At 32.0% G+C, this 24,399-nt stretch overlaps 1 protein-coding gene and 1 long non-coding RNA gene across 2 annotated transcripts; both read left to right on the top strand.

The window, feature by feature from the left end:
• Positions 1–2,821: 2,821 nt before the first annotated feature.
• LOC143057554 (uncharacterized) lies at positions 2,822–7,628 on the top strand. The gene is made up of 4 exons (XR_012972734.1): positions 2,822–2,935; positions 4,713–4,826; positions 6,127–6,230; positions 7,196–7,628. It is a non-coding gene; the product is annotated as an uncharacterized LOC143057554 (long non-coding RNA).
• A 7,347-nt stretch (positions 7,629–14,975) lies between these two features.
• Positions 14,976–23,907, top strand: LOC143056821 (uncharacterized). The gene is made up of 5 exons (XM_076229984.1): positions 14,976–15,117; positions 15,968–16,057; positions 16,942–17,179; positions 20,902–20,986; positions 23,736–23,907. The coding sequence occupies exons 1-5, from the start codon at positions 15,073–15,075 to the stop codon at positions 23,770–23,772; spliced, it is 495 nt and encodes a 164-aa protein (XP_076086099.1). The 5' UTR covers positions 14,976–15,072; the 3' UTR covers positions 23,773–23,907.
• Positions 23,908–24,399: the final 492 nt, after the last annotated feature.

Raw genomic sequence — 24,399 nt, 5'->3', positions numbered from 1 at the left:
AACTTCGTGTAAATCATTATTATTTATTGTTTCAATGCATTTAATAGAAATAGGGGATTTGTAGAAAAATTGACAGACTTTAATACTAAGGTTTTTTTTTTAATTTTAAACTTAGATTACTCACTTGCTTTTCTGTGATGTGCTACCGTTAAATTTTTTACATAAAAGGGTTAATTAATCTTTAAATTCCAAAACAAAACTTGTGCTGAGCGCACCCTAGAAGGTGTACGTTATTTGCTCCACATATTTATCTTTGCTTTGACCAATGTCTATAAGTTGTTTTAATTACTAATGTTTTAATCATTACTAGCATTGCACCTATTAAACCTCTATCTATCAAGTACCGAGTTACCAAATTTGAAAATACAAGGAGAACGGCTGTTGATTTTCATAAAATTTCGATATGTTTAACATTGAATCAACACAAGGGTACATAATCCAAAATGAAATTGAAAACTTTGTGGAATGTGGAAGGCACTCGAAGAGGATTTTTGTTTAACAAAAAATGAAAGCTCGGACTTTAAAATTTATAATTCAAACTATCTCGATTGGATAAATCCGATAATCCACTGGTATCAATGTAAGAATATACATATATATCTTCAATGTTGTTCGTATTTGAAAGTTGTTGACTTCTAGTGATTATATACAAATGTCAAAGCAATTAGTTTGGTGAATTTTTTATTATTAATAACTGTTTTCTAACAATTTTTGTTTCTTTTTTTAATTGATCTCATTAGTCTTGCAATATTATCCGCCTTTGTTTTGTACGAAGTCCTGTATGATTGCCCGATCAGAATACACATCAAATGAAACAAACATAGAAGCAATAAGATATCAATAACATATATATTTTAGGTCCTGCAGACAAACCGTTTGAATGTACAGCACCACCTCAATGTACATGCTGCCATAACTGTACACTGTGTTCTGTTTGTTACACAGAGGGAAACATACCACAGGAATGTCCGGGTAGCATTGGATATCAACCATTACAGCCGTCCTATAGATTACCTAGGCGACGGTCTTATCAATATCCTCGACGACAGTCGTACTGATTTCCTAGCCGACAATCCTACCGATATTCCCGTCGACATTCTAACCAATATCGTAGGCGACAGTATTACTGATTTCTTTGGCGACAAGCAATGTAGAAGTCCAACATACCTTCATTGAAAGTGTGCGATAAAAATCTAATAAAATGTTCAAAAAGTGTGATCTATTATTGTTGATTTCGTGATGTGCTTGTTGATTATTCTTTCATTTGTCATATCACACAATAACAAATCCAGATGTCCTGTATTACTTACATGAATGTTCGTTTTGTTCACATATAGTTGGCAATATAATGTAATGGTATGCGACTGTTATATAAGTGAGAGGTTCAACTAGCTATAAAACTAGGTTTAAACCACTATGTTTTACATACGAAAATGCCTGTGCTGGAGTATGACAGTTGTTAACCATTCGTTTGAAGAGTTTGCGCTTTTTATTTTGCCATTTGATTAAGGACTTTCGTTCTTGATTTTTCCTCGGAGTTCAGTATTTTTATGATTTTGTTTTTTGGAGACAAAAGATTGGTGCACAAGTTTTGTCTACAAAGTCGATTTACCTACATAATTTTCTTACCGCCACTGGTCGGCTAAGAGGTTTAGCGCTATAAAACCAAATTCAATCCACCATTTTTCTACATTTGAAAATGCCTGTACCAAGTCAGGAATATGACAGTCGTTGTCCATTCGTTTGATCATTGATTTTGCCTTTTGATAAGGGACTTTCTATTTTGAATTTTCTCCTGAGTTCAGTATATTTGTGATTTTACTTTGTTTAGAAAATTGATTTTTACATTTTGTTTTCCGAAGGTGTTTTTAGATATTCGAAACTTCCTAAAAAAAAGATAATTCTGATGTCTTTTCCAAAACCACTGGTCTATGTTTTAATTCTATATAAAGGTTTGAAAAAAAAAGGTGTGTAATTTCATAGACAAATAAAGATTTTTCTGTATACGTTTGTATTAGTTTAATTATTAAGACATACTTATGTTTAACCCCACCACATTCTCTATGAATGTGCCTGTCCCAAGTCAAGAGTCTGTAATGTGGTGGTTGTCGTATGTTAATGTGTTAAATTTCTGTTTTTTGTTCATGTTTTTGTACATAAACTATGCCGTTAGTTTTCTCGTTTGAATTGTTTTACATTTTCACATTTACATTCTTTTATAGCTGACCATGTGATGTGGAATTTGCTCATTGTTGAAGGGCGTACGTTGATTTATAATTTCTGTGTCATTTTGGTCTTCTTTTTATATTATAATTAACTAAATGATGGGGTTTTCTTTTCACAGAATTCAAGCACCAAGGAAACTCTTCATGAATTATTTGGGCATGTACATTTTTCTTTAAACAACAAACATATTATTTTACCGGGAATGTGGATCACCTCAAAAGCTCATTGCTTATGTGTGTTGCATTGATAATGATCACATGTCAGAAAACTACTACATGTACATGATATATACAATATACAAAATCATTACAATTAAATCCCTATGCAGTTATTGGGTTCAATATGTGTGCGTTAAACAAATATTAAAGATTTCAATCAGTCACGCTGAAAGACTGATAATGAATGTTGTGCACTCTTCTTTGTATTTAGGTTATGAAATTAAAATACAAATCACGATTATCTAAAAAAAACTAATATGTTTTATAGGTCAGTTCTCTTTATTGACTTCAGTCGTTCTCTTAGTTAATTTCAAACGAGTTCTTATTTGGGTTATGCAATTGAAGTTACAAATCACGATTATTTAACGAAAAAATGTATTTAAATGTCAGTTCTCTTTCTTGACTTCAATCTTTCTCTTGACTGTCTCAGTTTAGAGATGTTATTAAAGAAAGAAATTATCGGACCTTCTATTAATGGATCGCCTGCAATGGTAAGAAGTTTAGACATTTTTCGCTGCATCACATGATCATTGTCTTCTTTTAGAGGATTTAATTTCTTTGATGTCACTTTATTGTCCGTGAAAACCAAAGTAATTCCTTTTTTAATTTTATAACTATATGGATAGAAACGAGATGGGTTGAATGCTTTTTATGTATAAAAACAAGGCTACAAACATATCAAGAAATATTATTTTAATGCCATAGGCACATAGGTAGAGCGAAATGCTACTAAATCATTTACCAGCATAAATTTTTAATCGCCATTGGTAATGCTTAGCATCAGGATTAATTTGACATTTGTTTTCCTTAAGACTCATTCTATAAATGACTGTGTGCCTTATTGTTAATGATCCATAGGATAAACACAAGTTTTACTTATATTAAAAGATTTGTACAAAATATGACATCCGCGTTAATTGATAATTTAATTGACAAGTCATTAAAATCATTTTAAAATTTAATTATTATGATATGCATTACTGATGTGTTTTTACAGAATTCAGAAATCAATGAAAACTTCATGAATTATATAAGCATGTTAAAATAAAGTTTTCTTTTATAGACACCAAACAAATTAAACTATCGGGAATGTGAACCAGCTACAAATTACATCAACTCAGTTATAAAGATGCCATATAAAAAAGACTACTTCTTTCTTTCGTCTATCTTTTTTTTCAAATCAACATAATTTGAAAAGTCACAACATCATGTCTATATGTAAATGATAACTGAGAGATGGAAATATCAGGATAACTTCTTTCATATAATATTATCATTCACAATTTAAATATGCATGTGTTTCTTCATGATATCTCTAAAAGCTAATTGACTTGATAACCATTCTAACTATGTTTATTAATTTCAAACAAACAATATGGATTTCAATTACTCAGTGACGGCACACTAAAAGATAGAATCAGAATCAAGGAAAGAAAAACTTCATAAATTATTTAAGCATGTTCGAATACTTTCCTTTACGCATCAATCAATGTATACTATCGGGAATATGGATCACCTACAACATACATAGCGCATATTAGTCCCATGACAAAACGACTACTGAACTGTATATGCAACTGTTACAATTATATTCATATGTAGTAATAATTAGGTTGACTTGTATTATTTCAAACAAACAGCGTTGATTACAATTAGTCACGGTAATGGACAGACAATTAACGTATAACTTTTTCTTTGTATTTGGGTCATAGTAATTAAAATTACACATCACGATTATTTTAAAAACTAATTTATATATATAAATATGTATATATATAGGTCAGTAATCTCTACTGACTTCGATCGTTCGTAATAAAGGATATCTGATAGACGTAAAGCATAGTGATGGTTGCCTTATCATGGTAAGCAGTTCATGCATTTGGCGTTCCATGTTAACCAGCACAACTAATTACAACCGTTAATTGTAGAATTTTCCTATGAGTTCGGTATTTGTTTTGATTTTTTATAAAACATTTTACTATTTTGCAAATTTACATACAGAAGTCAAATTATGTTAGCATAAAATGCATACAAATGCCAATTGATCACTCTAGTGTGTTAACAGTAAATAATAATTTTTCAATATGTATGCATTTGACTAGTTTGTTTGACTAAAATAATATAAAAAACAGTTTTGACGTGTTTTGTTTTATTTAAATTGATAACTTGCTTGCACATGTATTGGATGTGTCGATTAAAATATCTCATCTCACTAATTAAATGTCTTCATTGTGATTTGGTGCCTTATGCTTTGTTTTTGCATTTCAGATTTCATAATGATTGTAAATGGATTGATGGCTCGAAACTTTTCCCGTTTGTTTGTATTACTTTTAGTTTGGTGTGGTATTTTAACCTCGTTGAATACACTACTATTGTTTCGAGGTAATTTTTATTTGATTAAAATGTTTTATATCAAAGAAAAGAATTGAATGCTATTTATACCAATAGAAAATGAAAACGTCATTACTTTGTATTACACATGAATTCCTTGCTAGCTTTTATTAAGTTGTAGGGTATATTTATTTCTTAGCTGATTCAACCATTCAAATCCCTTGGTCAAGTAAATCTCATATAACTTTTGCTATTTCAGTGCCTATTGGTTAAAGGTTCCTCATGTTCTGATTTATATCTAAATTTCGAAACTTTTGGTTTAAGTATTACTGATACAACCCAATCACAAAATGGTCTTCGGGTTTTAAAAAGTAAAAATCAATTAAAATATCGAACTCCAATAAAAATTCAAACGGAGAGTCTTTATCAAATGGCAAAATCAAAAGCTCAAAAACATTCAACGAAAAGAAAATAACTGCCATATTCAAGACTTGGTACAGACATTTCCTTAAGTTAAAAATTGTGGATCTAACCTGATTTTATAGCTATCTAACTCCTCGCTTGTATGACAGTCGCATAAGGTTCATTTATGTTGACAACGATGTTTGAGTGAAACATACCAACATAGGTACAACTATCAAACATGCAGGTGCAAAAACGGTAAACATTGTGTTATACCCAAATCATTATAAAATGCTTTCTTCATTGTTGATAATGTTTACGTGGTTTGTTAATGCCGAGATCTTTATATGGGAAATCATTACTAATTTTCAATTATCAGACAGTATGTATCTCTATTTCAAAGATAGAAGTAATAAGTTACATTTAATAGAAAAATTTATATATAAATAATACTAACAGTTGGGTAGATTAGATGCATCGGAGCGTTATTCTACCAACAGAGGGCCCATTGTCATAAATAAACATAGAAAAGCCAACATAGGATATATATTTTTTCTTTACTTATATGTTTTTACTGCCGCGAAATATTTGATCGAGCATGTTTCAAAAAAAGTAAATACAATGTCTTCCCGTATTCGTTTTCGTTGCGTCATTGTCGTTGCAGAAAATGTCAACTTTTAATTGAACATAATCATCTGACCAGAATAAATAGATCGACGCTATTATGATATTTGCTGTCCGGTTGAAAAAAAAATCAATCGAAAATGAAAACTAAATTTTGATAACAAAAACCAATACATAAAGAAAAGTAGAAAAAAAAATACAAAAGGAAAGGAAAAATATGTCCACGAATTTTTTTTTTAAATCAAATTTTCAGTGATTTACTTCTTGTCACAATATTTAGTTTCCTAACTTGACTTATTACATATATTTTTCAATTATTTTTTAGATAAACAAAATGTGAATGAGTATTTAACGTCGTATCCCGATGATCACACATTCACTACAAACGACACCTTTCTCGTTTTGAATTATGAACGACATACATCAGAGGTTAGAAGCATTAACTTTACATAGTAAATTTGAACGAACACTAATGGAGCGGAATGCAATAAATATATTGACAAGTAAAACACTCCCACTCAGTTAGTCAGATGCCTCCATTGCATTATATCTGGTACTGATATGCAAGAATTTCAAACAATATGCTAAATAGCCTTTGCAAACAACAATTTACTAATTGTATCTTAATACAAATATAATGCATCTTTGCAGTAGTAGTGTTACAGTTGTCATAGAATGCTATCTTTGGTAATTATACAATCTAACTGCTGTCTAAATATTCTTTATAAGCATAATATATTTCACTATACTGTAGAATAGAATCAATCCATTCCAAATCATTCTGGTGACATTCTGCTGTTGCCTATTCTGTGGTCGAGTTGTTGTCTCTTTGACACATTCCCCATTTCTATTCTCAATTTGTTACTGATAATTAAAAAATTAAAATAACAAAAATACCCAACTAAAAATTGGAAATGAAAAGTTCAAATGGCAAAATCAAAAGCTCAAACACATCAAACGCATGGAAAACAATTTACATATACCTGAATTGGTACAGGCACTTCTTTGTACAGAAAATAATGAATCGAACCTAGTTTTATAGCATGCAAAGGCTCTCACTTATGTGACAATGAATTCCAATATATTGACAACAATTTGTGAACGAAACAAACAGACATAATAGCTAAAAATGTCAATAGGGGTACAACAGTCAGCAAAGAAAAACAAAAGGAAATACAAAAAAGAGCATAATCATAAAGGAAAGATAATAATACACAATTGACCATAAATTTGATGATAATACTATAATCAATAAAAGAGTGGCGATAGATACTAGAAGAAACATTCAAACTCACAAGTCGAAAATAAACTGACAACACCACGGCTTAAAAAAGAAAAGACTAACAGACAAATGATCGATAACATAATCTCAAAGACTAATCATTTTTTTATAGACAGTTATAACAAATGGGTCTTGGAAAGATGGTTACAATTTCCCTAAAGATCTGTGCAATGCAGAGAGTGTCAATGAAACTAAAATGGATAACGTTTTTAAGAACAGTATAATGCCATTACCCAGGAAGAAACTTGCTTATTGTAGAGTTTACAAAGGAGGATCAACATTTTGGAGACGCCTTCTCGCCTATTTGCAAAGAAACATTAAATCATCCCTATTTCGTATAAAACCGCAGGATGAAAAGAACAAATATAGTGTTTCGTGTGCAAAGAATACTTTGAATTGGACTTATAACATGTTAACAGAGACCAGAAATTTCATGTTCACCAGAAATCCGTATTCCCGTATTTTGTCAGCATATATCGATAAATTATATTCACCTAATCCGTATTTTTGGAAAACTCTTGGTGTCGTAATTATGAAAACAGTTGGTAAAAAACCTTCGTGTGGTAGTGCTGTTACTTTCAGAGATCTTGTAGAGTACATCATTCAAACTCCAATAGAGAAACTAGACGACCATTTCATACCAATCCATTCAATCTGTAGACCATGCAAAGTCCATTACCATTATATTGGTAAAATGGAAACTTTTCTAAATGATACAGTCAATATCTTTGATAAATTTCAAATAAACTCAAGCCCTTACATTACACAAAATTTCAGAGATGAGTATAAAAAGGATGCCATTTATGATACGATACATGCTTTTGTTGCTTTTCGCCACGAGTCTAAAAAATGCATGAGTCCGTATACAGGTTTGCAAAGAATTTGGAAGAAACTACAGTCTAGAGGAATAATTTCTGAGAATCAATCTCTCCCCTTAAATAAGAAAGAATCGCAAAACATACTGTTATCAAAATTACTAACTATTGTTTCAACTAAACACGAAAAATCTAAAACGGACAATCTTTCAGGACAAAAACGAAAACTTTTTATACAAGCGTATAACAGTATTCCTCTTCCTTTAATGTACAAGTTGCAGAGTGTATATCAAGATGACTTTAGATTGTTTGGATATGATCCTTTTCCAAAATCTTTATTCGGAAATAGAACAAATATAATGCCTGATATGTTTCTAGTATAATAACGATAAAAGTTTAAACGAATACAGTTTATTTGATAAGGGTACGTTTTATTACAATTGTACCGCAGAAATAAAACATGTTGAAAACTAAAATTGCATGAATAAAATTTTACTATGACAGAAAACTTTGTTGTAGAACACAAATGTAGAAAAATCAATTCTGATGTGACGAAAACATTTCAATTTAATAGACATATTGGATGTTAATTGGTTAATTTGCACACAATGGCATCAAACTTTTAAGACTTAATAGATGAAAAAAGGTAAAAAAAACACACATTTTGATTCTATAATTTTTATTTAATCCAATGCTTCAATAATGACACAAAAGCGCATTTAGTGTTGTTCAGTTAAATTGGCGCTGTTAATGTTTTTATTTCTCTTTCACTGCTTTATAAACTTGCATTTGCATTCAGTTTCTATTATTTGCTTTTGTCTCTACTGTGTTTTATGAAATTCTTTTTTTATTGTATTCACTGTTGGCATTTACTTTTGGAACTAATAAGGGGGGTTCTACATGAACAAAAGGTGGTGGGATAAGCGGACATAGCTTAGCAGCAGTAGCGGAAGGTAAAAATATCTTCAAAAGAAAGAATTTGTATCCCTTTATATCCCAACGATGATTTATATAATAGTACATGTAAAACATTTATATGTTGAAACAAGAAAACACTTTACTATACGTTAATATAAGCTGTTTAGCTCGCGATAGTTCGCTGCAATTGTTCTGTTGAAAAGTTTAACTTTATTACCTTTCTAATAGTGTACACAAAAACTTTCATTAACGGTCAGTCATATGACTTGTTCTTTTCAACGGAACGAATCTATTGCAATATATCAAATTAAAAGACAAAACATTAACGATTTAATTACGTCTTTTTAACAAGTGTCGTTAAAATCACGCAGATAACAAAAGACATTTAGTTTTAAATAAATAATTACAGGATCAATTATGTGTGTCTCCTGTTCAAATCAAGGTAGGTTGTTTTTGACATTGTTATTAGACATATTTTTTTCTTTTTAAAAGTCTGACATCATGCAAAAGAAGTTATTTGCATTATATTTTTTTTTTAATTGAAATGCCAGTTTTCAATATCATTTGGGACACAAACGTTCTGTTTTCTTTATTAATTTTCGCAAATATAACCATCTAAAGTTGACACTTGACCAAACTATTCAAATGATTTTATTGGAATTATGGACAGAATATCTGACCATGATTAATCAAATACCCATAATGTTTTATCCTTGGACGTAATGAACGACTTTTTAATTAATAAAACAAAAATTTAGAATTGAAATCATGTCAGAGGTTACATTTTATAATTCACTGCAAAATTTTAAAAACGTAATTAAAAGAATCCGATTATTTATCATTTATGTGTTATATGATTAAGGAAATTACACGGAGAGGGACTATATCGTTGAGATACATTTGTATATCTTTATTTATTGGTTTGACTGTTAATATTGATATTCTCATTTTATTTAACAGATTTCGGAATAAGATAAATTTCCCCATCAAATGGCAACTGAAAACATAGAACTGTTCTGTGGTCCATGTTCAATTAGTCGTAAAAAGTCAAAATCAACTAGATGGTGCTTAGAATGCGAAGAAGGACTTTGTGACGATTGTGTCGACCACCACAAACGGATGAAAATGTCACGTGGTCATACCACAATAGACGCCAATCAGTATGAAAAACTTCCATCTTTCATTCACACGATCAATCCCGACTGTACCGAGCACAAGCGAAAATTAGAATTATACTGTCCATCTCACAAGGTATCATGTTGTATGCAGTGTATCCTTACTGACCATCATAAATGTAACGATGTGACGCCATTGGAAAGTGTGGCTGCGTCAGTCAAGTTGTCGTCTGCCTTTCAGGAACTGGATAGAGACATCGAATGTGTGGTTGGAGACTTTGATAAATTAGCCAGAAGTAGGTCTAACAATTTGAATAGAATCACAGAGGAAGAAGCACGAATAAAAAGTGAAATATTGACGTTAAGGACACATTTTAACGAACATTTAGACAAACTGGAGGAAGAAATATCAAACGAATTACACGGAGTTAAATCTCGCGAGCACTCAAAGATTGATATAGTTCTTCGAGAAGTAAACGAGAGGCGCGATAATTTGGTTTCACTACAAAGAGATCTGAAAGGCATTAAACTACATGCTACTGATATACAAGCATTTAATGGCATTAGACATACAGAATCCCAACTAGAATCGAGCAGAAGTTACTTGCAGTACTTGCAGACCAGTGATACGACGATAGACGTTGATATTTCATTTGAAACGTCCCCCAGTGTCAAACTGATCATGGGTAAAATAACATCATTCGGTAAAATAAACGTAGTGACTGCGAATAAATCTGATTTACATCCAGTGGTTCGATCTAGATCTCTAACAACGCCAAGATCGTCAAGAGAAATTACGTTAAAAAGCGGTAAAACGTCACTTACTCAAATCCCTGAAAAACATCGACACGAAATAGATGTAAGGAAAATATCACTGCTTTTTCATAGGAAAATATCAATTCCTGTTGGACAACTTGGTATAATTTCTAGTATTATTAGGTTAATAGACAAAAAAATAATAGTGGCCGAGTCGTCCTACAAAAACGGCCATCTTTTTTTATTCAACGCTTTAGGGAAATATCTAAAAGAAATAAAAATAACTGGCGATCCATGGGACGTAACTCAATTAGATGGCACCACCATCGCCGTCACATATCCCGACCAAAACGAGGTGAAACTAATCAACTGTATGAGCGGGGATATTATAGACACGATTCCATTACAAAAGTCAGGGTGGGGACTTTGTAGTGACGACTATGCTATTTTTGTTGGCATGAAAGGCAACGAGTTACTTGAATTAGATTACTTTGGAAACAGGATTAAGAGTACAACTATCAAGTCGAGGCTAGAAAACTTCCATATCGGTACAGATAGCATTTATTACACAGACACCAAAAAGCATATTTTATTTTGCGTTTCTCTAACGGGTACGTTGATGTGGACGTACCAAAATGAGTACATGCGAGGGCCCCAGAGCGTAACAACAGACAAATACGGCAATATATTCGTCGCGTGCAGTGATACTCATTGTATTGTAGTTATCTCCCCTGATAGAAATAAGATTCGGATACTTCTCGGGAAAAGTGTTGGACTAGAGCGTCCTCAGACTATTTATATTGACAAAGAAAACTCCGTTCTACTGGTCAGCAATCGGAACGGAAAATTTGCTGCAATGTATAAAATTGTGTATCGATAGTAATATAACATACGTGTTTGTGCTTTGGGAATTATTATTTTAAAAGATATTGTTTATTTGAAATATTGCCCCATGTTTTCAATTGTTCAAGGTCAAATATATATCATTTTACAAATAAACATGCATTCTTGTTCATTTTAGATATCAAATAATGTCGGTAGTGTGTATAGGTATATTAATTAAACAATTCAATTCAATTATTTATTATTTTGAGCAAATATTGCTCATCAGTACAAATAAAAAAAAAAACTATAACATAATCCATGCATAAGGCTGATTTATGCTAGATGTAGTTCGAGTGTGGTAATTTGAGTTTGTATGTGTTTTTTTGAAGAAAGAAATGGAATTAATTTCTTTAAAATTCGGTGTAATGTGTAATTTAACAATGTTTGTTTAACTCAAACTTATATGTAACTATGCAAGTATAAAGGTGGCACATCTCCAGTGGTAAAAAACTTCCATCATCATCTTAAGTCTGTAGGTTGATTTTTACGGTTAAGAATGTCTAATTTTCCAACCCACCGATACCATTTTTCATAGACATTCACATAATTGTGACCAATGCCATAATGAGGATGGTGTGTTTGTTTTTGTTATTTCATATTTGATGGTCAAAGAAAGCCGGAGTGTCCGGAGAGTCCGTAGAGAACCATCGACATTCGACCGGACAAGTTAACTGTTTAACTGTTTATTCAAAATACACTCAGACGCAGATTTCCTGCGTAACAGGAGCGACAAATATACATACATTTACAAATAACATAGAAGTGAAATGAGTAGAATACATACAATGAAACATTTTTACAAAGCTAAATGTATACTAAATCTATTGACCATACCACAAAAAGTCCGTGCAATCTGTAAGTTTAAATAACCACGTGATCACATGAACACAATCAAACAATAATGGATAGTAACAACAAGTGTAACATATATAAATATATTCATATGTGCTGATTTACAGAGAAAGCAGTAATTTTTCAACCTTTTGTATGAAAATAGAAAGGTTAGTTAATACATGTAAATTGCAATATTTCAGCATTCCATAAAGTTTATTGATATTTGGGTTGATTCTGTAGTAATTAGGAATATATGCATTTCTTATTTTAATGACATCAGCATTGTTACAAAGTGCTATGTAATGATACTCATCTCCAAGACCAGTTTTAGAAATCTTACATTTTCTTTCAATTTCTGGAATTCTATTCCATCTCCCCGTTTCGATCGGAAATTTGATATTACAAGTACGAAGTTTGCAAATATAAAGTCTACTAAATTTTACAAGTCTAACTAGATACGGTTCCATACAAAACTCAGTCTTAAATTTTGAATAAAACTTCCCCCTTGATGAGTTATCGATATCCGAAAACCATTTTTGTATGAACTGGTCATGGAGTATTTGTTTAACGTTAAATTTTAAAAAATTCAAATTAACGTTTCCTTGTACCCGCCAAATTTCACTGTTACCAGTTTCATCAAATATAGATTTTACATAATTAATCCACTTAAAAGAATTATTTCCATTTTCACATAAATTAAACATAAGCTTGTAGAGTTTTCCAGACAGTTTATCAACATTTGTTACAAGCTTATACCAGAAACAAATCATTTTCATCTTGATACGATACTAATTTCGATAGGAAATCGGCCAAGTTCACCGTAGACCATGAAATTTGCGGTCGATGACCTCATCCCAAGATTTTTTTTACAGAACTGTAAATGTATCTTCTCAATATTCATCTTATTTTCATATCCCCAGATTTCGGAGGAATAAGTCAAAATTGGAGCTACCAAAGAATCAAATAGTTTTATCTGTAAATCTAAAGGGATACTAATATTATTAATTCTTTGGTACAGACTGTATAAAGCTTTTTGAACTTGATCAACTAATTTGTTTCTGGCTTTACAAAAATTACCATTATAATTGAATAACAAGCCAAGATATGTATATGTATCTTGGATCTCAATTTCATCATTACATAGATTAAATTTGAATTTCTTGTTACAGTTACGTTTAGAAAAAATTACAATTTTTGTCTTTGAGACATTGACAGTAAGTTTCCAAGTATTACAATATTGTTCAAAGATATTTAAAGAATTTTGTAAATCTTCAGCAGTATCTGCAAAGATAACTGTATCATCTGCATATAGTAATATAAACATTTTCAAATAAATACCTATGCTATGTATACATTCTGAATCTAGATATTCTAAACCATGGCTCAAATTTTGGCCTAAAAATTCTTCTAGATCATTCAATTATAGTGCAAAAAAAACTATATATATAGTAATCCTAGTCAATTAACACATTTGGCATGAGTGACAAATTGATGTAATCAAACCACTGTTACTACAGTTTCTATGGGTTTCAATACTAGTAAATGAAATAAAAAAAAAAACAAAATCAGATATTATATTGAATAACAGGTAATGATTTATTGCTTATCACAAACTGTCTGATATTAAATAATGTCACTACTTGAATACAAGTAACCTTGGAATATTTGCAAGGTCACTTATTTCCCTGGATCCAATGTGTTTTTATAACACAACTTAATTTATCAATCGTTGGATTTACATACACAATATCATCTTTTTATGTCTATGATACCGCCATCCTACTTTTAATGACACTTTTACTGTCAATAAAAAGTTTTCATTTGTGAACTCGGTGTGACTTTTTTCCGCATTTACTGTCTACGCTAAGACTTATAATTTTTTTTTTAAAAATTACAAAATTATGATCTCGAAATTATTATCATAGTATGTCTTGAAGATTTATAAAAACGATTTTAAGTTCTTTTTAACTTAATTATTTGGAATAGAGGTTTTAACGGATTTAACTTGTGTTCAGTTATTCGCATTCATTCAAATAAATAGAATATAAATATTAAATGTTAGTACAAAGAAATTAAGTTGATATGTGAATATTTTATATGATAGAAAATATTTCTGTAAAATACAGTTTTCTATCCGTTTTATAACTATTTTGACAAAAGAAAGATTTAGAAATGAAATATTCGTGGTGAAGACCCTCGTGATCAGATACAAATGAATAATTACATTGTCAAGTTCGACATTTCACCCATAACTTTTCAATTCAAACTTATAAATTTAAAGCCATACATAAAACGTTTATTAAAATGTTTAAAAATAGTGATTGGCAATAAAACGGTTAGTCGGAGGATTTTACAACATGACAGAGGTGCTAAAAGCAGGATCGAACTTATAAAACTAATTTTCTGAAATTATGAAATAAGTATGGCAACAAATCCGTAATTACATTCAATCAATTAATATAAATTTAGAAAAGATTGATATAAATACATGAGATAGATAATTTACTGTTTTTTTTATTTTGCAATTAACGTTATAAAAGAATGTTAATTTCTGTATCCCTCTACACAAAGGCCTCGGCATATTTTGTGCATAGAAATAAGCTCAGCAACGAATATTTCATTCATTAAATTCTGCTTGTGTCTACATTTATTATTAAGTCCTCAAGATGGAGGTCAGAACACAGCCGCTTCCGGACAATATTTGTATATTCGTAAGTAGCTTTTGATCAATTAATTTTACTGCCTTTATTGGGACTAGCTTTCGTCTGTTTTCTTAAACTTTGATTATCTTAATTTGTAGAAGTATTAATAAACAATTCATAACTAATTCGATAAAACTGGTAAATGTTAAAATTCCCGGTTATACCTTTTATCATTTGTTAATATCTGACAATATTTCCAGTTATCATAACATATATATATCTGCGGATAGATGATTTTTTTATCTCTTTGTGTTGTTTGTTTTTTGTGGTTTATCTTAACTCTATTTCAAAAACAATCTAACTGTAACAGGAATAGTTATATGATGGGTTATTTCAAATGGGTTTAACATGATCTAGACTAGAGGTGATGGTGTTGATTATGGCAAGACTGGCTGCTTATGGTCAATTTACAAAAAAAAATATGGCAACGTTTCTAACTGTTCCAAATGTACATTTGATGCATACATGTATGAATATCATAATTTACACACAAAACTATATTTTAGACTAAGCCAGTTACATCCTAGTAAATTTGCGTTGAGCTCGCATAAATATATACTATATTGGGTTCACTCGCTTAGTCAAAACAGAAAAGTTATTCAATTCCACGAAATTTGAATATATGCAAATTTTGAAAGGTTTGGATATATATTCTAGAAAGATTTTTCAACAATTGTACATATACCTACACATACATATAAAGTTGCAAATTGAAACACAGAAAAATAATTAAAATTAAACTTGTAGAAAAAATAACGGACTTTTTGCAATATTGTCCTGTACCCTAAGTACATGTACACATGTATATCTATGGTTTTCATCTCTGCTCATTATACTTAAACTGATTTTTTACTGTCAGCTGCGACAATATTTTTGCTGTAGACGAAAAAGACAATGGAATCCGATCAACCAAAGGAAACCAAAAGTTCGACGAGAGAGGAGTCGTGTTGTAAGTAGCAAATGAAGAAAATAATTCGTCAACATTTAAATGTTTGTCAGAATGGGTGATTGATATATGAAGCTCCGTCAGTAAAATCAAGGGTGTTATATAGGTAGTCTCATATAACTTCCTCGGTATGATGCAGAATTAGAGTAATGATCTTTAGTGGTAAACTCCAATGCTATAAAAGTAGGTCCAGTGCTTGATACGTACATTTGTACATATGAAATAAAGGAGATGTGGTGTGAGTGTTCATGATACAACTATCCACCAAAGATCAAATAAAGTGGTTTTATGCAAGTATATGCAACTGTATAACCTTAGACAATGAAAAATCTATACATCTCTAGCGCTGGACCTTATATCATTAGCGTTGATCTTGAGTACTGGATGTTTTCTCCATATTACTAGACTATGTCTGTAGTGCAACTGAAGACTACACTTCTTCTTCGCTCATTATTATATTAGTATATCAAGCTTCTCAAAACTTAACACCATCAATGCTTAATAATTAAATGTATCTGCAAAGCTATGCGTTACATCAGCAGTGCTAATGAATAGTTAACATTTATAGTGCTAGACTTTATGTTAATAAAAAAATAAATCAATAAACGCACAAATAATCTTTATAACTAGAGGATATTAAACTCATTAAACTAGTCCTATTTTCCCGTGGACCTTCAAAACATCCTCAATATATAATATGTATTTTTAAAGACAGGGCCTGTCATTTTTGTGTTTTTATTGTTATTCTCATTGCGCATGCAGTTTCGGTACTGAATTGCATTTCTTGCATTCCCAATTCCTATCTCGTTTTTGCTTTCAAAATAGATTTTTTTTAAGCAATTCTGCCAGTTATTTCTTTTTATGTTTGTATATTGTTTTGTTTTCAGACATTTGCAGCAAAAGTAAACAAGGTAGAGCCTCTATTTGTACATCAAGAGTCATTAGACGAAACATGCTCAGACGACAATAGTGATCATGGGATCACATACGACGATCGACTGAAAGCCAGTGAAGAAAAAGCGTCAGAAGAAAACTCTTCAACCACAGCCTTACTAGATGAACGGTTTTCAGATAAATCATCCTCTGAATCGGAATACGAGGAAGGAGAGGTTTTAACAGTTGAAGGTATAATAACAATTCATAAGCAAAATGATATTAGTTTGCACTGATTTTCCGATCTAAAATTTGCTTTCTTTTATCCGTTATTTATTTTTAAATACATTGTGTACATTCTTCAAGTCCACTCAATTAAAACTAGGACCACTAGTTTAATGCTATGGGTGTACTATTCATTTACGTTAAATCCATGGTAAATTATAATTTGTAAACTTGTGAAGTGATCCTAACCTTAAGGCAATAGTTCTAGTAAACACACTTTAGTTAAAGTTGGGGTCATACAGATGATATCTTGGCTAAACAATCAGTGCTGCTGTTTTACGGTTTAGTTTTTGTTTTCAAGATAATAGACCCAAACGTTAAAACTGTTCTTACTCAATCATCTTCCTAAAAATGATTCTTCTACAAACTGTCAATCAGTTAAGTGAGTTTAAGCGTTTATTGCTTTTTCATTTTAAACTTTGAAGAAAATAGACAAAAGCCTTACAATTATCAACTAATTGACAGTTTTATTGCTTTCGAAACGTTCAAAGTGAACAATAAAATCTTGCATTTAGCCGGAGAAAAACAGACTCCATGATTAAAATTAAATCGCCAAAAATACACTGATATTAGTCTACAAACAACCAATCATGGACAAAATTGCTTCAATATAGATAAAAATAATACAATGTTTAGGTTAAAATCCTCTTTCTGTGGGTTTTTTAACAAACTTAGTAGAAATATCAAGAAGACATAGTTATATATTATTTTTTATTGAAGAAATAATATACCAATAAATGCCGGAATTCACAATGGTAGCTTCCTTTAGTTACAGACAGGTAAACTGTGGATTATATACATGACGTTGTGTAGTTAAAATCGTTTTTACAAATATACTTATATTGCATAACAATTTGGGATAGATTCAAGGCAAAGCAAATATAATTAGTTAATAGAAATAAGGAAATGTGGTATGAATGCCAATGGGAAAACTCTCAACCTATGTCACAATGTGTAAAAAGTAAACCATTACAGGGGATAGAACTACCTTCAACACGAAGCCTTGGCTCACACCGAACAGCAAGCGGTAAATACAATTGAGAATGGAAATGGGGAATGTGTCAAAGAGACAATAACCCGACCATAGAATAGACAACACCAGAAGGTCACCAACAGGTCTTCAATGCAGCGAGAAATTCCCCGCACCCGGAGGTGTCCTTCAGCTTGCCCCTAAACATGTAGGACTCAGATCTATGGTGGGTACCAAATCTATGGCAGATTCCTAATATATGGTAAATGTGACGTCATGCCATCCCAAATCTATGGCAAGTTTTGTAATTTCCTAATCTATGGCGGATTTATGTTGTTTCCAAATCTATGGCAAGTTTTGTGCAAATGGAAAACAGTGCAGTACATTTTCGACTAATGACTTGTTTTAAGCAAGTGGAAAAATACGACAACGGGAGCATGTCTATAAACATTTGTGAAATATACATTCCACAATGGTCAACCAAAAAAAAATCATAAATGATAAATTCATATGCCTTAATACACACTTAAAGATTAAAATGAGGTGCTCTGTACAAAAGAAACAGTTTGAATTTTCAAATATTTATTTCAGCGATATCGTCAATACATCTTTTTTTTTATTTGATGCCGTTTTTAATCAAATTTGTATACGGTAATTTTATATATAATTTAATTAACTTTGCCAGCCGTAGACAGTAAACTAGTACTAGATGTAACTACATGTAGATATGGGAAGTTGTGGTATGAGTGCCAATAAGACCACTCTCAATCCAAGTTACAATTTATAAAAGTAAATCAGTATAGGTCAAGGTACGGCCTTCAACACGGAGCTACGCTATAAAGGGCCCAAAAAATCCTTTTTCTAAAATATGCGGTACTGAAAATAGCGGCGCCATAGTTCATCGCGGGATTCGGCCAGTACAGCACATTTTGTCCATCTTCGGGATAATAGGTCACATCTTCCTTTAAACCACCCGCAAATTGTTGTCAGGGAAAACTAATATCTTCATCTTGAATGGTGTTCAAATCTATGGATTTTCGCCATATTTAGCGGCGGTAAAGATGTAATATGGCGATATTCAATTGTGACGTTATATGTATAAAACTTTACTCAGTACTCCGAGTACAAAATAAGTGCTCGAAACACAAAATCCAGTATTTTGATTGGTTGATTCTTGAGTCTGAGTACAAAAGTCGTGCTCGAAAGTTTTATGACCGCAAGGCCAGCCCTAGATTTGGAGTAAACAAAAATCTGCCATAGATTTGAGTTGTTTGCCGTTTGTAACGTCATATTTGCCATAGATTTGGAACCCGCCATAGATTTGAGTCCTACATATATACTAGTTCAGTGATAATGAATGCCATACTAAACTTCAAATTGTACACAAGAAACTAAAGTTAAAAATAATACAAGACTAACAAAGGGCAGAGGCTCCTGACTTGGGACAGGCGCAAAAATGCGGCGGGGTTAAATATGTTTATGAGATCCCAACCCTCCCCTATACCTCCAGCCAATGTAGAAAAGTAAACGCATAACAAAAGACTCCCAAAATGACTATTGTAAAATATGTATATAATTATCAAAGGTACCAGGCTTATATATTGATACGTCAGACGCGCGTTTCGTCTACACAAACCTTATAAAGCATGTAGAATTTCATTAATCTGTGTGACTCGTCAAGAAATCGATTAAATGTTTTTACCACATCTTTACGGCCATTATAAAATTGACCATCGGGTAAAATCGAGAATGGAAACGGGGCATGTGTCAAAGATTTAATAACCAGACCAAAGACCAGAAAACAGTCCAAGGCCTCCAAAAGGGTCTTCAACACAGCGAGACATTCATACACTAGGAGGCATACAATTATTCCGGACTAAACACGAATGACATATACTTCGTCTGAAATTGCTTTAGATCGTTAGATCTCAGGGTTTTTATAATTAGTTTCCAGTTTAAACGATTTACTCAATCTTTTATATTTTATGCCATATGGGTTGTCTTGGTGATGAAATTGTGGTCAGCAGTACCCGTACTGATAAAGCTTATCATTCATTTGAGTTGGCGAGATGTGTGGATACGTAGCCACGTTCGGTAAAAAAAGTAGGTCCGATTTTGGCCTCAAACTTCAGGTTCATCTGATGAAAGAATTTGAACACTTTTTCAACATGTAAATGTCTACTTCAGTCGATTCGATTAGTTTATGTGAAAGATTTGAACGCATTTAGTAATTCAAAGACGCTCAAGCTTAAATATGAAAAATCTTATCAAATATGCCATAATATATCACGTTTCATATGTATTTTGTCAAAAAATGAAAGTGACCGCATCCGTGTTCAGTCTCAACCTTTATATATGTTACGTATTATCGTCTAATACAACTTACATTTAAATATTAAGAATGAAAACAAATGCCGCCACTTCCATTTAAGACAGAAAATGTCACTCAAATAATTCACTCAAATGCTCAAATTGTGTGAAGATTTCAGTAATTTAGCATGACTTAATGATGCTAGTTTCCGATACATGTTCATTGTATTGTAGAAAAAACAGCCCATACTCATGTATAAGCAGAAGCATTATATTTTCCAATAAATAGGTAAAAGTTTACATTTAAACAATTTTGTAAAACTGCTATGTTTTGAGCACAAAAAGGGGTCTTACTGGGCCTACTCCTTTGACAGTTTTCTTTACCTATCATACCTTATTAACATTTCAGCTTTTATAGAGAAGTACGTACAAGACACAATTCATGCAGCCCTGGACCAATGGAGAAAGGACTGTGGGTATGATAGTCAGACGCAGTAAGTACAATTCATGCAGCCCTGAACCAATGGAGAAAGGACTGTGGGTATGATAGTCAGACTGGGTAAGTACAATTCATGCAGCCCTGGACCAATGGAGAAAGGACTGTGGCTATGTTGTCAAACTAAGTAAGTACAATTCATGCAGCCCTGGACCAATGGAGAAAGGACTGTGGGTATGATAGTCAGACGCAGTAAGTACAATTCATGCAGCCCTGAACCAATTGAGAAAGGACTGTGGGTATGATAGTCAGACTGAGTAAGTACAATTCATGCAGCCCTGGACCAATGGAGAAAGGACTGTGGCTATGATAGTCAAACTGAGTGAGTACAATTCATGCAGCCCTGGATCAATGGAGAAAGGACTGTGGTTATGATAGTCAAACTGAGTAAGTACAATTCATGCAGCCCTGGACCAATGGAGAAAGGACTGTGGTTATGATAGTCAAACTGAGTAAGTACAATTCATGCAGCCCTGGACCAATGGAGAAAGGACTGTGGGTATGATAGTCAGACTAAGTAAGTACAATTCATGCAGCCCTGAACCAATTGAGAAAGGACTGTGGGTATGATAGTCAGACTGAGTAAGTACAATTCATGCAGCCCTGGACCAACGGAGAAAGGACTGTGGGTATGATAGTCAGACGCAGTAAGTACAATTCATGCAGCCCTGGACCAATGGAGAAAGGACTGTGGTTATGATAGTCAAACTGAGTAAGTACAATTTATGCAGCCCTGGACCAATAGAGAAAGGACTGTGGGTATGATAGGCAGACTGAGTAAGTACAATTCATGCAGCCCTTGACCAATGGAGAAAGGACTGTTGGTATGATAGTCAGACTAAGTAAGTATAATCCATGCAGCCCTGGACCAATGGAGAAAGGACTGTGGGTATGATAGTGAGACTGAGTAAGTACAATTCATGCGGCCCTGAGCCAATGGAGAAAGGACTGTGGTATTATAGTCAGTCTGAGTAAGTTGAGTCACTTACAAAACAAATTCAGAATAACTTATATCGAACAAACAAAAATCTGAAGGTGGTACCTAACACTACAGGGAGATAACTATGTAAAATCAGCTTAACGTTTTGATCACGTTGTAAAATGATCAAAATTGGTGTACTGTGAATTCATTATTATTCGTTGGATACCAAATGTCGAGGATTTCGTGGGTAAAGGTAAATCACGAAATTAAATGTCCAATGATGGACAAATTTCCAACAGGCTTGAATGCAAACTTCGGCAAATCCACGAAACTAAATATCCACGAACATGTAAGTTTTTCTTAAGGTGGTACCCAACACTTTAACTAAAATTAATTTGGCGCGTTTAGTTTTCTTGAAATTTTGATAAAGTATTTACTTTAACCCTTTGACAAAAATATAAAAATTCTAAAAAAATTGAACCAACCGTTTTATCAGAAAAATTACACTGGTTATATAACAGTTTGACAAACACTTATTTTGATCATTGAGAAGCTTAATATTCCCTTAACAACACAACGTAATTAAAACGTTAAGCTGATTTTACAGAGTTATCTCCCTGTAGTGTTAGGTACCACCTTAATCCACGAATATTGGCACCAACAAAATAAGTGAACCCACAGTAAGTCAAACTTACGGAAGTGTATTAGCGCCACACATTTTTTTTTTTATTTTTCTTCTTATGTTTGCGTTATAACGCAAACCTTTGCGTTATAACGCAAACCTTTGCGTTATAACGCAAACCTTTGCGATATAACGCAAACATCTTTATTTCAATTATTCATTAAGTTTTGTATATATGTCCGTCTGTCATTCATTTCGGATGTGATTTACTAGTAGATAAAAAAAGAAACATACATACAAGGCCAAATCATTATAATAAATATGCATAGGAATAATGGAATAATTGAAGTGCAATTATACATAAATTAAGACTGATTTGTGCATCAGAAAAGTATATAATTTAACAAGAAAATAGATATAGTATATAGTCATATTAAAATTGAAAGATCAAAAATAATGTCATACAATTGTGAAACCTCCAAGTCAAATAGACAAAATGATCTTTCTGCTTTAAATGAATTATTAATAAGGAAACATTTTTTTTATGATCAAGATTCTTTGATAGAAAGTCATTGAATTTTCATTTCAATATAATGAAGTATTTTTAAGATGCTTGGGTAGCAATTTGAATAGAGGGAACATAATTTTATTAATAAAACATCTTCATTCTATACATTTATTGCCAAAGGGTAGCTTGTTTGAATGTAACCTACTTTACACAGTTCTCAAACGAGAGCTTACTTTGGAAGTATATTTATATTCGGTTATAGCTATATTAGCAGGGTTGATTTTTTTCTTAGGTATAACCTCAATTTACTCAATTTTCTTTGTAATATATATACTAGTAGTAACTTGGATATCGTTTTTGGGGACCTTTATAGTTTGTTGTTTAGTGTGAGCCAATGCTCCGTGTTGAAGACCGCAATTCGGCCTATGATTGTTTTCTTTTACGAATAGTGACTTAGATGGAGAGTTTTCTTATTGGCACTCATACCACATCTTCTTATATTATTCTGCTCATTATTAGTCATTGATATGATCTAATTATTCAAGCAGTTTACTACAAAGGTGATCAATTTTATTATATTTCAAGACATGCATGTACTTTTCTAACTACTAATAGACCATAACAACAATGTTGAAGTCCTTTGTATATTCTTTAATATTGGCTATTAATACAATTATGACTTTTTATTCTTCTAGGTTACAAGATATAGATGAAGAGGATGACCCAGAATAAAAACCGCGCCAAACCAAAACTATAATGCTGAGTCAATGCAAAACAATGTGATTATGTTTTAATTTGAAATTGTGATAGTTGACATATATTTGTTTCAATGTATGATAAGTATTTATTTTTTATTCCCATAGTTAATAAAGGTATCTTATTTTATTTGAAATGTTTCAGTATAAATCCATACACCTTATCGCTATGTGTCTGCCATTACTAGGCATCCCAAAGGTTCCCGAACGTTTTTTGACGTAATAAAGGAAAATATCTGACGCCACAAAGGAAACTTTAAGTTAATGCTGCTTCTTCTTCTGTTTTTTGGTGGCCGCCATCATTTTGTATTATTCTGCCACGTTTGTTCAAACTATGGTGTAACTTTGCGCCTACGCTAATTTAAAAGGAATTTATAGAAATTAAAAACATCACAAAAACAGACAAACAGTGTTGTACAAGGAAAATAATGTGCTATAGTAAGAACAAACTGATATAGATTAATCATTTAATTGAGTCTTGAATGATTGAAGACTCTTAGTCATGACAGTTTTAGTGGATAGGGCATTCCTGTCTCTTAAAAGTCCTTGGATATAATGATTCAAGACTCTTAGCCATGACAGCCTTAGTGGCCATGGATAGGGC

This window comes from Mytilus galloprovincialis, chromosome 13, assembly GCF_965363235.1.
Source record: "Mytilus galloprovincialis chromosome 13, xbMytGall1.hap1.1, whole genome shotgun sequence".
Lineage (NCBI taxonomy): Eukaryota > Metazoa > Mollusca > Bivalvia > Mytilida > Mytilidae > Mytilus > Mytilus galloprovincialis.
The sequence above is the reverse complement of the archived record's forward strand: the minus strand, read 5'-3'. Positions and strand labels throughout refer to the sequence as shown.

What these genes read in the sequence shown, in the direction of transcription:
- LOC143056821 (XM_076229984.1), top strand. Translation starts at nt 15,073, where the DNA reads ATGGAGGTCAGAACACAGCCGCTTCCGGACAATATTTGTATATTC. An exon ending in CGGACAATATTTGTATATTC is followed by an intron (nt 15,118 to 15,967) that starts GTAAGTAGCTTT and finishes TTTTACTGTCAG; the next exon opens with CTGCGACAATATTTTTGCTG. An exon ending in GACGAGAGAGGAGTCGTGTT is followed by an intron (nt 16,058 to 16,941) that starts GTAAGTAGCAAA and finishes TTTTGTTTTCAG; the next exon opens with ACATTTGCAGCAAAAGTAAA.